Source organism: Paroedura picta, chromosome 4 (assembly GCF_049243985.1).
Source record: "Paroedura picta isolate Pp20150507F chromosome 4, Ppicta_v3.0, whole genome shotgun sequence".
NCBI lineage: Eukaryota > Metazoa > Chordata > Lepidosauria > Squamata > Gekkonidae > Paroedura > Paroedura picta.
Genome location: NC_135372.1, coordinates 62,084,522 through 62,100,287, shown reverse-complemented (window position 1 = coordinate 62,100,287; position 15,766 = coordinate 62,084,522). Strand labels below are relative to the sequence as shown.

Genomic DNA, 15,766 nt, shown 5'->3' with positions numbered 1-15,766 from the left:
GTGATGTTAGCAGGCTTGTCCTGGGAACTGGTGGGTGATGAAAATTCAGCCCTCAACTGCGATGTTTCTGTAAGGTTCTTTCCTGACAAAATCTCTCTTCATCCATTCTGACTAGGAGGCCAAGTTCAGACAGATCTGGTATATGAGGTGAGAGGATCTTCAGCTTGTCCTTTTGATATGAATAGTTTCAAATTGACTCTGCTGACAAAGTGCTTGGAAGTGTAAGGATCGTTATATGTGCTCTGGATGCACGTCCATCATGACTTTTAATATCTTGCCAGGAAAAGGGGACTCTTCGTAGTCCTTTGAAAGTGATAGCTATTAGATCTCTCCTCAGGAAACCTTCGCTGGCTCGGGATGAGATAGCCAATCACAGACAAGCCTCCAATTAATCTTTTCTAGAGAAAATAATAGAAAGCATGGTAGCAGAGCAGCTCCAAGGTTTTCTGAATTACACATTTGCCCTTGATCCATTTCAATCTGGTTTCAGGTCAGGATTTGGCACTGAGACAGTTTTAATTGCACTGGTGGATGATCTTTGTCTAAGTTGGACACAGTCTTTTTGGTAGATACTGTTGAACCTTGTAGTGGCCTTTGATACAGTTGACCATTCCATTCTTATCTACTGGCTTGAATATGAAGTTGGTTTTAGGAGCGTATCCCTTCAGTGGTTTCACTCTTTTTTTCTCTGACTGGACATGTCTCCACTGGAGATGCCGAATCAACTGGGATGAATTTATCTTGTGGATTCCCACAGGGCTTTAATCGCTCATCCTTGCTCTTTGGAATTAGGGGTCACCAGTATGTGCATGATACCTAGCTCTATATTATCCAAGCCTCCAGATTGCATCCATCTTGGTTCTGAACCAGTACTTTGAGTCTGTGGTCAGGTGGCTAGGTCAGAACAAGCTGAAGCTTAACCCAGAAAAGACAGATGTGATGCTGGTATTCTAAGGGGACTGAATCTACTTGTCCTAGATTGAATGATGTTGACTTTTTTGGGAGGAGGTTGGAGGATATTCATGGGCCTGCCTTACTGATTGAAAATCAGGAATGTTTTCTATCAGCTGGATCTGATTTGTTACCGCGAATAAGCTGATCTGGTAACCTTTCTTGTTACATTGAATCAGCTGATCTGATCATGCTTTTGTAACCTCATTGTTGTATTACTGCCATGTGCTCTATGTGGGGCTGTTCCTGAAGACAACTGGGAAAGTACAGCTGACCCAGGATGCAGCAGCCTGACTGCTGTCAGGGGCTAACCTGTGGAAACAATGTTGCCCATTTTGAAACTGTAACAAGAAAAGATTTTTCAGGTATTTTTCAGTTAAGATGCTGTATTCCAACTAAGTTAATAGAATCTCCTGGTAGCTTTATTGAGAGAGGAGTGGTCACTGTAGGGATGAGGAAGAGGAAGAAGTGATGAGAAGACGCAGGGAAGAAGAAAAAAATACCAGCATAAATATACTTGGAGCAGTTTCAGCTACTAAGTTGAATCTCTCACATGTGGGATTTTACAGAGATCACACAGATAAGCAGCCAGCTGTTCACCTCTGACGGAAGTTTTGTACCTTCCTTTCCTGCTGGCCTTTTCTGTCCATGGGGATGGTTTTTGATAGTCGATTGAGTGGAAAGAAGTTTACCTCTCCCATCAAGACATGTTGAGGTGGTTGAAGAAATAAAGTTTTAATAGATTGTTTTATGTATTGTTCCTTGTTCTTATGTAAACCACCATAAGCCTTCGTGGAGGGCGTTATATAAATATAATAATAATAATGATGATAATGATGATGATGATAATAATGATAATGATAATAATGATGATGATGATAATGATGATGATGATGATGATAATGATGATGATGATGATGATGATGATGATGATAATAATAATAATAATAATAATAATAATAATAATAATAATAATAATAATAGCAATCTTCTGGCTGCTTCTGTGGAATGTTCTGAAGCAGTTATTACCGGAACAGAGTAGGCTGGTACAGACACTGTTGCCAGAACTTGCAAGAAACCCATATGTCAGGTTTGCTGTTGCATATACCTAGAAAATGTAATCACTGGCCCTAACAACGTCAGCTGCACCATCTCAGGCTTAGTTACTTGCCCATCTACTAACATTGTATATGCCATTAAATGTGAACAGTGCCCTTCTCTGCATAGGACAAACAGGTCAGATTCTCTGCAAAAGGTGAAAGGGACACAAATCTGATGTCGAATCACAAGAATGAGAAACCTGTAAGAGAACGCTTCAGTCTTCTAGTACATTCAGTGGGTGACCTCAAAGTAGCTGTTTTATTACAAAGGATCTTCAAGTACAGACTGGAAAAGGAAATTGCTAAGTTACAAGGTATTACAACACTCAAAACAGTGGAATACTCAGGAGTTAACAGGAATATTGGTTTCTTACTAAATATGCTAACCTTGTTCAGCCCTTACAGCTGTCTCACATTCAGCCCTGTGATGGAGTGGAGAGTTTGTATTCTGAAATGTCTCATCTTAATGAACCTGTTGAAAAATTTTTAGTACTTCTGTTCCATGGCAGAAGGGATGAATGCTTTCTACCATCCTGGCCAGAGGGCTTTCTCTACACATTTCCTCCAATACTAGCTCTATCTTAATGGTCCTTCTGAAACAAGGACCATTTATTCATCAGGTCCCAGGAGTTTCCTCTGCTTACCTTTTGCCTGGAACATCCCATGGCTGGAGTCACCATGAGTTAGCTGCGACTCAATATCATCATGTTCTTAATTTTCTTATCTCTTTCATTACAGTCCTTATATATTGCTTATTGTGAATATTCTTGTCATGTGTGTAGCATAAAGATAACTGTTCTTTCTCCAGTAATTTATTTTGGGATCATTTGGCTGTTAGGAATGGGACACTATAGAAGTGTCTGTCTTTTGGGATATGTAGAGAGTGCTCTCTCAATTGGAGCAGGACTATCTTCTCTGTTGCCTAGATCTCAAGAAGGTTCATGCCTTGTCGGTACATACTGGCACATACATGTGACATCACTGTTGATGACTCAAAAAACAGCTGTTATAACCTTGTTTTGAGTTGAAGTTGCAAATTCTGCAAATCAGTATGCACAGAGGAGCAATTTGTTTCTTAAACACAGAGATTTTAGCAAACACCTTTCTATGCACAGTCAGTAGTTGATAATGTTCAGTATAGTTGTACAGTTTAAAAATCTTGCAGAAATGATTTATTGAAATGGATTATCTGATGCTAATGAGACACTAGCACGTTTTCAGCATCGCTAGCTCTGATTTTTTGACAGCTGCTGCATTGGAGTGTATTTAATGATATCAAAGCCCAGCTGGAGTTTTCTTAGCTGACTTTGCTTACCAGTAGCACAGAGCACCAGGTGCAATTGTTGGAGTGTGAAAATAATTCTGTTGTGTATACGCTGTCATCCACATTGCTATTTTCTTGCTCTTCTAAAGAAGCTTTTACTAAGTGTTAGAAAAAAAATAAACACATTGGACATTATGGGTAAACACTGGTTCATTAATTTAATGCTATAAAATAGTAGCCCTTGCAATCATTATAATGTGTTTTGTCAAGAATGTTAGAATTAAAGGTGTAAGACTGGTTGCTAGTCTGCGTGATCTCGGGCAGTTTTGTATGATGCTATTTAATTTTGTTGAGTTCCCTCCAGAGAACTGTGAGTGGTAAGACAATAAGAATCAGGTGGCTAGCAGTGTTGGTCTGAAGCCACAGAGTTTGAGTCCAGTGGCACCTTTAAGACCAACACAGTTTAATTCTGAGTATAAGCTTTCTTGAGTATGCTCACTTTGTCAGATACATTGAAACATTTTCCCTCAAGCCTTACATATAGATTTCTTGGGGGGGGGGGGTTAGTTACTAGGAAGGATTAGAGTCAAGATGCATAAATAGCTGAGTGATAAGTATAGCTGAGATTAGCATACATATACAAGACTTAACTAACAGATATGAAAATTGAGTTTGAGTCACTCTTCAGACCTACAAAGCTCAATTCCAGGTATAAGCGAGAACTGAGAGACTAAACATGTACACTTCCTCAGATACATTGAAACACATTTCCTCAAGTGTTATTAGGTATAGGCAGAGGGGACATTCATTGCCAGAAGGTGCTATATAGAGTCTAGATGCATAAGTACAGCTGAGAATAGCATTGTTGGTAAATTGGCTAATAATATAGTTGGTAAAGTAGTAAATATAGATAATAAATGTTAACAAAAGATGCGAGAACTGAGTTTGAGTCCAATGGCACCTTTAATATTAGTGAAGTTTAATTCTTGGTATAAGTGAGAACTGAGTGACTTAGCTCATGTGAGATAAGAATCCGGTATCTCTGTTAAGCCCTCCTTTGCAGTAAAACAGCTACTGTGTGGTGACAGGCCAATTGTCTGACTTACTAGAAAACCGTTTCATATGAGATAATTTCAAGAATGTGTTTGCTGTGACTAAGTTTAGTCTACCATAAAATTGCTATAGAGCAATTGTGTGACTCTGTGATACTGTTCAGAGCCTCTTGTGGCGCAGAGTGGTAAGGCAGCTGTCTGAAAGCTCTGCCCATGAGGCTGGGAGTTCAATCCCAGCAGCCGGCTCAAGGTTGACTCAGCCTTCCATCCTTCCGAGGTCGGTAAAATGAGTACCCAGCTTGCTGGGGGGTAAACGGTAATGACTGGGGAAGGCACTGGCAAACCACCCCGTATTGAGTCTGCCATGAAAACGCTGGAGGGCGTCACCCCAAGGGTCAGACATGACTCGGTACTTGCACAGGGGATACCTTTACCTTTACCTTTATGATACTGTTCAAATCATAAAAATTCTTTTCTTTACTAGGAAATGTATGCTTTCTATTTTCAACTCCTCCCCCCCCCCACACACACAGATTGCAAAAATATAGGATATATATGTTAAGGTATCAGAGTGCAGCAGTTTGTAGTGCTATCTCTAGTACTGGTTTATTAACAATTCTTTTTACTTGTCAGTTAACATAAATATGTCAAGTACTACAAATGTATATGCTATGTTAAAAACTGTACCGAACTGTACCGAAAACAGTAAAAGGTTTGATAAGAAAATAAGCACTGCATGTATTTTATTTTTTTCCTTACCTTCCCATGAAAGTTTTTTCATACAAGCTCACATCTGTACCTCAGTACTCACAGCAAGGCTGTCAGTGATAGGGCATTTTGGAGGTTATTAATAAATATGGTCACCATAAGTTGAAAATGATTTGATGGCAAATAAAACATGCATTCTAATTGTAAGCCTGAAGAGTGAGTAAAGAACTTGTGTCACTGTGAAGAAAGTATCTGATAAAATGGAAATAAAGGTTGCTTTGATTTGGGCCAGAAAAGGGTAAATGCAGTTCATGCAATCTTTCTTTTGCAACTTTGGGTCACATTTTGAAATTGTCATTCGCCAGTTTGGTACTGCATAATAGAGCTTTGTTCTGTTTAAGTGCAGAAATGAGTCCTTGCCTTTATATTGTGTAAGTCTGGAACATTCCAGAAAGGGTTCAAATCCTTTCATCAATATGTCATCCACTGAGATTATTAACTAAGCCAAAAGAACATCACTGTCTTCCACTGCAGTTAGGGTTTCATTTGGGAATATTATCAGGTTTTATTCTAGTTTCATTTTTTATCTTGCTGTGTTTATTTTTTTAGGGTTGCATAGAAAATAACGTTACAGTAAAAATGCCAGATTTCTGATCTTTTTTGATCAGAAAACTCATATTGAAAATACCAAGAATTTCATCATCTTTATTATTACTCCAACACTATTCTGAGTTGAAGATTCCCCACTCAGTTTCTCCTCCCTCTCTTCCCAAAACTAATAATTTTCAAAAAAATGATCAACAGTCTCCAGTTTGTTTTCTGGGAAGCCAGTCATAAATTTACAAGAGCACAGTAGAATATTAAGTGTTGACTATATGAAGCAGATATCAAGTTATCATTCTGCTTATCCCCATGACCCTTAGATTAATACATTTGATGCGCTGACAGCTTTAATGGTATTATTTCTAAAGAAGATTAAAGCATTTAAATTTGGCATGTCCTTACATAAACCATACTCTCTGTCAAACACAGCCGTTTTGTGTTATCTTCCACTTTATTCCAAGGCTGTACATGTGTATTTGCCCAGTGCTATAGGTTCACCCCATGTATGCAGTATAGTGGATTTTTATGTTGATGAACTAATGCCCAAGATGCTTTGACCACTTTGATATAAATTGACCCATGACTCGAAAGCTGCCCCTTACCCTTATTCCAGGAGACATTTCTTTCTTGCCTTTTCATTTCCTATACGTTGCTTCAAGCCATTTTGTATGTATTTCCATTGCTTTACTAATATGAAGCCCATAAAAACATGCATCAAATCTAGCATTGATGGCTCCTGTCTATACTCAAATGTCAATCAAAACTATAGAGCCACAGAGCCCGTTGTCTCCAAGAATACAACGGGTGCTAGAGCTTGGCAGTGGGAAGAGAAAGGGGAGGAGTTGTCCAGTCTGTAAGGGCATGGGGTTGAATATGTGTGTTGTGTGGGAGGTTGTGGTGGCATGGTGGCAAATGAGGGTATGGGTGTGGAGATATGGGTGTCAAGAACCTGTGGTGTGTAATGTTCGTTGAGTGTGGGAGAGGACTGACCTTTGGGAATTTTGGCATAGTGGTTACAGATGAGCTTTCCAGAGCCATGTCCTCAGATATGTGAAGGGAAAATCAGACATGACACTTTTCTCAGGGGAAGATTACATGGCAACCAATTCCCCCCAGTTCTGCGTCATTTCCCTTCTTGTGTGAATTAGGCCACATTCACCGAAATGCCCCTCTGCCCTAATACACATGGGGTAGTCACAGCACACAGGTGTCTACCCTGCTCCTTCTGTCTCCCATATTTTCACTGTTGGTAAAATGTTATGTGCCCACATGCTTCTTTCATGGTTGCTCCTTAGAATAACAGATTTTTGTACCCTATTGCTTACTACCCAAAGGAGTCTCAAAGCGGTTTACAAACACCTTTTCCATTTGTCTCTCCACAATAGTCAGCCTGTGAGGTATGTGGGGTTGTGAGAGATCTAAGAGAACTGGGAATGGGCCGCAGTGACCCAGCAGGCCTCAGGTGTCTCAAAGCATTTTCCAATTGTCTTCCCTTTCTCTCCCCATAGCAGACGCCACATGAGGGAGGTGGGGTAGTGAGCCTCACAGGGAAGCTGGCAACCCTAAGAGGAAGACTCTCTGTGCACAGCAGTCTTGACCTTAGTAAGGTTTTTTATACTGTGTTTTTTTATTTGCCAGGCCAAGGTTATTTGCCAGTTACTATTTCAGTTACTATGTGTCTCCAGACATTTACTTGTTCTCTATTTACAGTTTCAGGCTGTAAATATTTATTTAGATCTTCCTGCACTTTCCAGACTCACAGGACTGATGCTGGTCTGCCTGTCTGCGCCCCAGAATAAAAACAGTTGCTGGTAAGGGCTGGCCATAACCCATAGGCCAGGAGGGACACACCTGTACCACTCCCTGCCAACTGCAGGCAAAAATGGTTCATTTGAAGGCTGGATTCTGAGGCATTGTATGATTTTGAAGTCCCACCTCCAAAACTCCAGGAATATTTCCAACCCAGGGGTAGCCAACCTACAGGTGTGGCCTGGAGAGCTCCTGGAATTACAGTTCACTTGCAGAGTATAAAGATCAGCTCCCCAGGCAGAAAGGGCTACTTTGGACAGGGTTGTGGTAGAGAAGAAACATTTAAGGCTTCCCACACAGGTTGTTGTTGAATTGAAAGACTTGAGGCCTACTGCACAGGGTTGTTGTGCAGATGAAACAGGAGAGAAAAGAGCCAGTTTCCTCTGCAGAATAACACTGTGCAGTGGCCTCAAACCTGCAGAGAGTTGCAAAGAAGAAAGACACATGGCTTGGCTGTGTCTAACCTCCGGGCAGAGCAGTATTTTAAGTGAGGAGGGTCTTTTCTGTGGCCTCCCTGTCAGGCAACTGTTTGGCAGAAGGGGAAAATCCCCCCCCCCTCAAAAGGAAGGCCTTCAGTCTCCCCTGCGTTGCTCTTGGAAAGGCCTCCCTCCCCTCAGTCAGGGCCTGTCAGAGGCTCCTTCGCAGCAGGCCTGCAGGGAGGGGGGGAGGGGGAGCACTTTGCAGCCTCCTGACAGCTCTGTCAGGGTTCTGAGGCAATTTACAGTTGGACATGCCAGTTAGGACAGCCTTGGGGCGAAAAGGGCTGGTGCAGCCTGTCCAAGCCTCTGTTCTCATCCCCCTCGGCAGCCCTTCTGACCTCCTCTCCCTTTGGTGGTCATGAGCAGACTGGCAGCAAGACTGGGCTGGGAATGGAACTTTGGTCTGTCCTGGTGAGGGGCCAATAGGAAGGCGCTTTGTGTGCCTCCCCATTGGCTGCTTGGCCCTGGATGGACACTTGGAGGGCCCAATCAGGAGCCGATTTGCGGCTCCTGATTGGGCCCTCTGAGTTTTTATCCTGGACAGGGCCCGCCCTAACTCCTCCCCAGGTGGCCTTACCTTTTTATTTAATAGGAGCCATGGGGGACACTTTTTCACATAATTGATTATGAATAAGAAAATGTGGAGACTCGTCAACTATCCTGAAGCTCCATGTTCTAGTAAATAATACCTTATGTTGGAATGGGGAGGTGTAATGAAGTGAGAGGGAAAGACCACAGGAGCAGCTAAGGTAGACTCTCATGCTTTGTTAATATCTAACTTTAATTCTTACCTGGAAAATCTTAAGGCAGATTTGCTTCATGTCTGAAGCCAATGGGGGACAACGACTAAAAATGATCATATCCAGGGCTTGGATCTACAACTTCCATTAAACACTGTGACTGATACATGATATTTTGACTGTGTGCGTGCGCAAATACATACAGTATTTGCTGGCGTATAAGACTACTTTCCCCCCCTGAAAAACATGCCTCCAAGTGGGGGGGTCGTCTTATACGCCAAGTGCACTTCAGTTGGGATAAACATAGCTGCCCATAGTAGCCTATAGTACTGTATTTTGAGTGGAAATGTTGGGGGGGGGGGTCGTCTTATACGCCCAGTCATGTTATATGCCAGCAAATACGGTATGTGGACTTCCCAGAGCTATCTGTTACATTGTTAGTTGGAAAGTCCTGTTCTGTTAATCTGAACAAACTGATTTGAAATTCTGCTGATAAATAATGTAGTGAAGAGAAAGAAGCTAGTATGTAATTAAAGATTATATCCTAATCATAATGCATATATGCATATATATTCTAATCTAAGGGACCAGGTAAGGTAGTATAGGTAGTTGTTAACTAGGGTATCAGCTGCCTCATGTAGCAATTTCCTCCTTTTTTAACAATAAGATTAGACAACAATGATTTAAACCCATATACTGATTCAGGTCAAGATGGACGTTTTCTGAGTATGTTTTGCAGGTTTCTAGATGCAAGTATTCAAGAGGCTGACATCATTCAGTAGTGCTGAATTAACTTCAGGAATGAACCTATGCATATTCTTGACAACTGTGCCAGTTAGCTAATTAAATAATTTGCATGTAATCTGCATGAGGAGCTGAACAAACCTGGCAGAAAAGCTGGGACAAAGAAAAGACAGCTGGTAGTCCGGAGCATCTGGTAGTTTTGTTTATTTGGTTTTTTTAAAGCCTATATTTTAACCTTTCAAAATTTTATATTATGGGCTATTGGATTATGAGGGTCGATATTTTGGGGTGTTTATATTACTTGGTCTCGTCAGTATTTTAAATGTTGAATATTTTATGATATCCAGCACTTGCCCTGTTTCGCCTCCTTTGTTTGGAAGAACAAACCAAAAAAGACTTGCATAGGTTTGCTTTGGAATTGTGTTCTATCCCAAGGCCATATGCTACAGAAACACTTAAAGGGGAAATGAATACAGAACAGCTGCTTCCTATTTTTCCATCTTGTTACTAGGCATACATGTATCCTTCATGCCGCAAAATCCAGTTGGAGGGCCAAATTAGAATTGGCGGGGAAGACAGATTTCTTTTTACATTTTAAATAGGCCATGGCATCTTCCTTTAACAGGAAATGGGGTGCCTAGGAGAGAAACTGGACTTTCTGTGAAGGTTCCTTCTACTTTTAAGGAAGGGAGGACATCTTATCATGGTGACTCCCACAAACCAATCAAGAGCTCAGTCAGCTGAAACATCTTGACTTTGGCAGTGGGCTCATCTATACCCTCAGTTTGGGAACTCTGCAAGCTCCAACTAAAAATGCCCTAATCTTGTTGTTGTTGTTGTTGTTGTTGTTGTTGTTAGGTGCGAAGTCGTGTCCGACTCATCGCAACCCCATGGACAATGATCCTCCAGGCCTTCTTGTCCTCTACCATTCCCCGGAGTCCATTTAAGTTCGCACCGACTGCTTCAGTGACTCCATCCAGCCACCTCATTCTCTGTTGTCCCCTTCTTCTTTTGCCCTCAATCGCTCCCAGCATTAGGCTCTTCTCCAGGGAATCCTTCCTTCTCATGAGGTGGCCAAAGTATTTGAGTTTCATCTTCAGGATCTGACCTTCTAAAGAGCAGTCAGGGTTGACCGGTTTGTTCGCCTTACAGTCCAAGGGACTCGCAAGAATCTTCTCCAGCACCAGAGTTCAAAAGCCTCAATTCTTTGACGCTCGGCCTTCTTTATATTCCAACTTTCACAGCCATACATTGCAACTGGGAAGACCATAGCCTTGACTACACACATTTTTGTTGGCAGGGTGATATCTCTGCTTTTTAGGATGCTGTCTAGATTTGCCATAGCTTTTCTCCCCAGGAGCAAGCGTCTTTTAATTTCTTTGCTGCAGTCCCCATCTGCAGTGATCTTGGAGCCCAGGAAAATAAATCTTAGTAACAGCCAAATAATAATGCTATGAAAATTAAACATGAAAAAGAAGCATAGAGTTAGTAAGATTTGTAGAAAAAAGGCAAAGAGTTCAGCTATACTGTAAATTTCCCCCTAAAAGGAAGTTCCTCAGGATAGAAGGAACCTTCCTAGTAAATCCAATAATCCTCTCTCAAGGGGGAGGGGATCTATCTTAATATGGTATTTATGAAAACCCATATAGGGTGTGTATGCCTGGTTACTCTAACTCAGGCTTTCTCATTCAGGGTATCATGAAACTCTGGGATTTCATGACAGTCCTGGAAGGGTTTCCCGAATGAGTGGGAGTTAATTGATTTTTTATATAGTTTTTAAATTTGGTAAAATTTTAATCACATGATATGACCATATATGGTCATGTTGACCTCCCAAACTGGCCAATGATGGACCTGGAGGGGGTGGGAAGGGGAGGGGCCCTGATAGATGTGTACACAGGAGCGCTGGCTGCTTCGGGCGTGAACAGCTGCTTTGGATGCTGAAGCACCCAACCCTAGCTAGATCATGGCCATACAGCTGGAAAACCCTCAACAACCAGTTGATATATTCTTCTTTCCCCTCCCCTCCCCTGTATTGCAGAAGTAGAAAGCGGCAAACCACATGGTAATGTCTCTTGTTGAAAACCCTACAGGGTCACCATAAGTCACCTGTGATTTGGTATGAAAAAAAAAAGTTCAAGTTATGAGTTTGGTGATTGTAAAGCAGAAGATATCAGGAGAAAGCAGCATTTAATTTAGGCAGTGGAGAATTATAACTGATAGAGCACTTACATATAGTAGCTTTTAGTCTAGACAAATGATAGGGTTAAAATACAGAAAAATATTGGTTAGATGCATTAAATGGCCATTCCTTGAGAGAATGCCAGTTTGCAATCATTTGCAGAAATGCTTTTAGTTTTAGGGAGAAATGGTGTTATGGTGTCCTACTTTCTCTGGTGCTCAGTTCAAGGATTGTGATTGTCCTTTCATTTCTATTTGCTCCATTTTTGTGTTCAAGATTGACACTTTGCACCTTAATGATGATCATGTTGTAAGCTGCTTCCACTTCTATTCTTATCAAACCACACAATTAATATATCTAATTGGATTTTGCAAAGCCATTCATTGTAATATCATACACAGGGGAGTGGGTTTAATTAAAATAAGCACAATATTCATTTTATCTAAATTTCAATTCCTCTGCAATTAATTGACTAAACCCTGAATGGTCAGTAGCTAATGTTCTGTAAAATTCATATTATGTGCAGTATCATTTCATCAATCTATCACTGCAAAGTGCTAGATGTTTAATAGCAATTATTTTAGACTAGCTGTGGAAAAATCTTTTTTTTTAAGAGACACTTAATTTTTTCTTTATTCCTATTAACCCTGAATGGATTTTTCCAGTTTATGTTCCCAGATAAAAAGGTAAAGGTATCCCCTGTGCAAGCACCGAGTCATGTCTGACCCTTGGGGTGACGCCCTCTAGCGTTTTCATGGCAGACTCAATACGGGGTGGTTTGCCAGTGCCTTCCCCAGTCATGATCGTTTACCCCCCAGCAAGCTGGGTACTCATTTTACCGACCTCGGAAGGATGGAAGGCTGAGTCAACCTTGAGCCGGCTGCTGGGATTGAACTCCCAGCCTTATGGGCAAAGCTTTCAGACGGCTGCCTTACCACTCTGCGCCACAAGAGGCTCTTGTTCCCAGATAGTCATTCCTTATTAGACTATATGTGTTATATTTATGATGTATTTGGGGAATCTAATTCAGATTTACTCAAATCAGTTACTAAATTAAGACCTGTATTATTTAATAATTATTTGTGCATTCTGTTTGTTTTCATAGAAAGGGCGATTGCAAAACATGAAGTTCGAGAAATTGAGCAACGTCATACGATAGATGGCTCCCGGTCAGATGTGCCTCTGGATGAAGACAATGATTTGGTGATAATTTATAATCGAGTCCCCAAAACTGCTAGCACTTCATTTACAAACATTGCTTATGATCTTTGTGCACGAAACAAGTATCATGTACTGCATATCAACACAACCAAAAATAATCCTGTTATGTCTCTGCAAGATCAGGTAGGTTACATCTATTTAAGATTCAACACTTTATCTCTTTTAATAGCTTTATATTTAACTGATGATGTCAAAATCAAAGTATTATGCATGAGAAAACATCACTAAGTTCTAGTAGAGTGCTAAAGGATAGGGATTCTAGTAAGGCTGTTATTTACTGATCCCCAACCTTTTTCAGGCCAGGAACCGGGGGGGGGGGAGGCCTGGGGACCTGGGGGGAGAGCGAGAATGGTCCTGCGCCTGCGTGTTTGTGCCTGTACCTCCCCAAACAGCGCGGCTAGGCTTGAGCGATTCAGCCGCCGAAGTCGCCCAACACTCCCGGCCCAGTGAGCATGCCACGCTGCAGGGGGAGGTAGGTGCCGGTGCTCCCCCCCCCTTCCCCTGCGGCCCGGTACCGAGGGCTCCACGGCCTGGTACCAGGCTGCAGCCCAGGGGTTGGGCAACACTGATTTAGAACCTTGTAGAGCAGGAAGCCTAAACATGAGAGTGGTATTAAAGCAATCCTAAAGCTGAGTTTCATTAAGACATATTTGATTAAATAGGCAGCTGTTTCTCCCCAAGAGTATCTGTGCTTTCTTTTGGTGTACTGTTAATTTATTTCCTTGCAAATCTTCCACTCTTTTATATAGTTCCCATGTCAGTTAATAGTGTCCACTTCCACCCTGTTGAAGACTGTCCTGACAGTTACTCTTTCTTCTTGCTGTTCTTTGTTTGGACCTCACTCAGAACTCTTTGTGATGCTGTGCCTTGTTTTTTCAAATCTCAAAATATGATTTTTCTCTGAAGTCTTTGATACTAGGGGTGAAATTCCCATACACACACACACACACACACACACACACACACACACACTTTGGGTCATTTGGAGCACTCCCCCACATTTTTTCAGGATCAGGATTTCTGGATCTTAACACCATCCAGAAATTCTGATCTGGAATTTTAAAAACCTGGAAAACAAACACAGGAGCTGCAAAATACAGCTGAGCAGTGGCTTCTGCCTCTTTGCTGTTCCCTGATCTTTTCTGTATCCTTTTAAAGTAGCCTGATTTAAATGGACTGCAAAAGAAGGGGGAATAGCTGATAGGTGGGGAGCAGTCTCCCAGCTTCTGAGCTGCTTCCCTGATCTTCCTAGTTCCTAAAAATAATGAGGATTTTTTTCTGGATGTTTTTCTGGTTTTCCCTAAAAATCCCAGATCCTTTTGGAGTGTATATTTTTGGCTCAGGAAGATCTGAATGCACACCCCTATTTGGTACAACATTAGTCTTAATCTAATTTTCTCCCTGTGTTGCATTATGGATTATGTAGTCCTCTTGTCGCAGGTGTGAATGACAGAATAGTAAATAATGCTTTACTTATGGGCAATGTGCTGAATGTACCCAGTTCTCAGTAGCAGTTAGCTTGTTTTGCAGATAGTTGCTGAGTCTGTCATATGTTAAGACAAAACATTATCTTCTGACTAGTGTGTATCTGTGTGGAATTTTGTGGGAGGGGCCATGGTTCTGTGGTTGAGCATCTGCTTGACATGTGAAAGGTCCCAGGCTCAGTCACTGACATTTGTAGTTGGAAGTACTACAAATGAAAGCTCCTGAGACCCTGGCAAACTGCTGCTAGTCTGAGTAGACAATACTGGCTGTGTTGAACCTGGGGTCTGATTCAGTTTAGGCACTTTTATATATCCCCATGACTTTGTGTTTTTTACATTTTACAATTCAAAGGTCAGGTTTAGATTGGACAAGGTTCACTGAACAAAGAAACAAAAATTTTGTTCTATTTCTTAGAATTTAAACAAGAAATTGTTTTTATTGAAAGGTGGAAAACTCATTAGCAGATGAAGAGGGAAGCTTGATGCCCCTTTCTTCATATCATGCTGTTTCTTTCAGGTTCTCGCCCTCCTTCTTCGAAGGACCATACCTTCTAGGGCTTCAGGATACATAAAGATGCTTTTTCTTCCTGGATCACTTTGCCTTTTACCAAAGACATTAGATAACAGCCTTTTCTCTCTATTTGACTTGAGGGTATTGCATTGGGCTACATAGCACAATTAAAAGGTTTACAGTTAAGTCTTCTATAAGCTTTATAGCCCATGTTATATTCCATCCTTGCCAGTACCAGGGGTACTGTGCCTTTCCACAGTCTTATTCTGGGAATGGGAGATTCCAAGGGTGGACAGGGAGATGTAGATCCCAGTCCCCAAAACCTCCTGGGTAGTCCTAGAAACAAAATCTGGTCATGAGGTCTCCATTTTCGTTAATTTACAAGTAGCTTAATGGGCCACCATCACTTCAAATTGTTGGGTTCAGTCTGTGATGTTACATGTTTATGTGTTGGAGCTCCCCCTCACAGCTCCTCCCAATCATCCCGTGTCAGATTCATATGCCCTTCTGATCTTTTGGCAGCGCAAGTGCAGACCCTGTTGCATAAAACTGCTGAACAGTTGGTTTGTAAAGGGGCGTGCTTTCTGGGATTCTATTCCAAGTATTTTCTCATCTACAGGAAATAGGGGGAAGGGTCCTGCAATAGATAGTTATTTTGTTGTCATCATCACTCAGGCTTTCCTCAAGAGCTAGCTAATCTCCCATGTGAGACTGTGCGGAGACCATGGAGACAAAACATGGTTGCACTTACTGATAATTGTTGTTCCTCCTGCCTTGCTGCGAGCTCTCAGTTCTTTGCTTTTTGCCTTGATGAGCTCTCTGCAAAAGTATATTGGAAATGCGGGAGAACTGGCTATGCAGCCATCAAAAGGGCATTAAGAAGCAGGTTTGGAGGGAGAGTGTTATGTGCCTTTTTTA

At 41.5% G+C, this 15,766-nt stretch overlaps 1 protein-coding gene across 2 annotated transcripts in view; it reads left to right on the top strand.

Moving 5' to 3' along the window:
• The window catches only part of HS2ST1 (heparan sulfate 2-O-sulfotransferase 1), a 108,564-nt gene that overhangs the window by 69,909 nt on the left and 22,889 nt on the right, over nt 1-15,766 (top strand). For both annotated transcript variants that reach the window (XM_077333096.1, XM_077333097.1), the window contains exon 2: nt 12,738-12,976. In XM_077333096.1, coding sequence (XP_077189211.1) covers nt 12,738-12,976 — 239 coding nt within the window. The remainder of the gene's footprint in view (nt 1-12,737; nt 12,977-15,766) is intronic.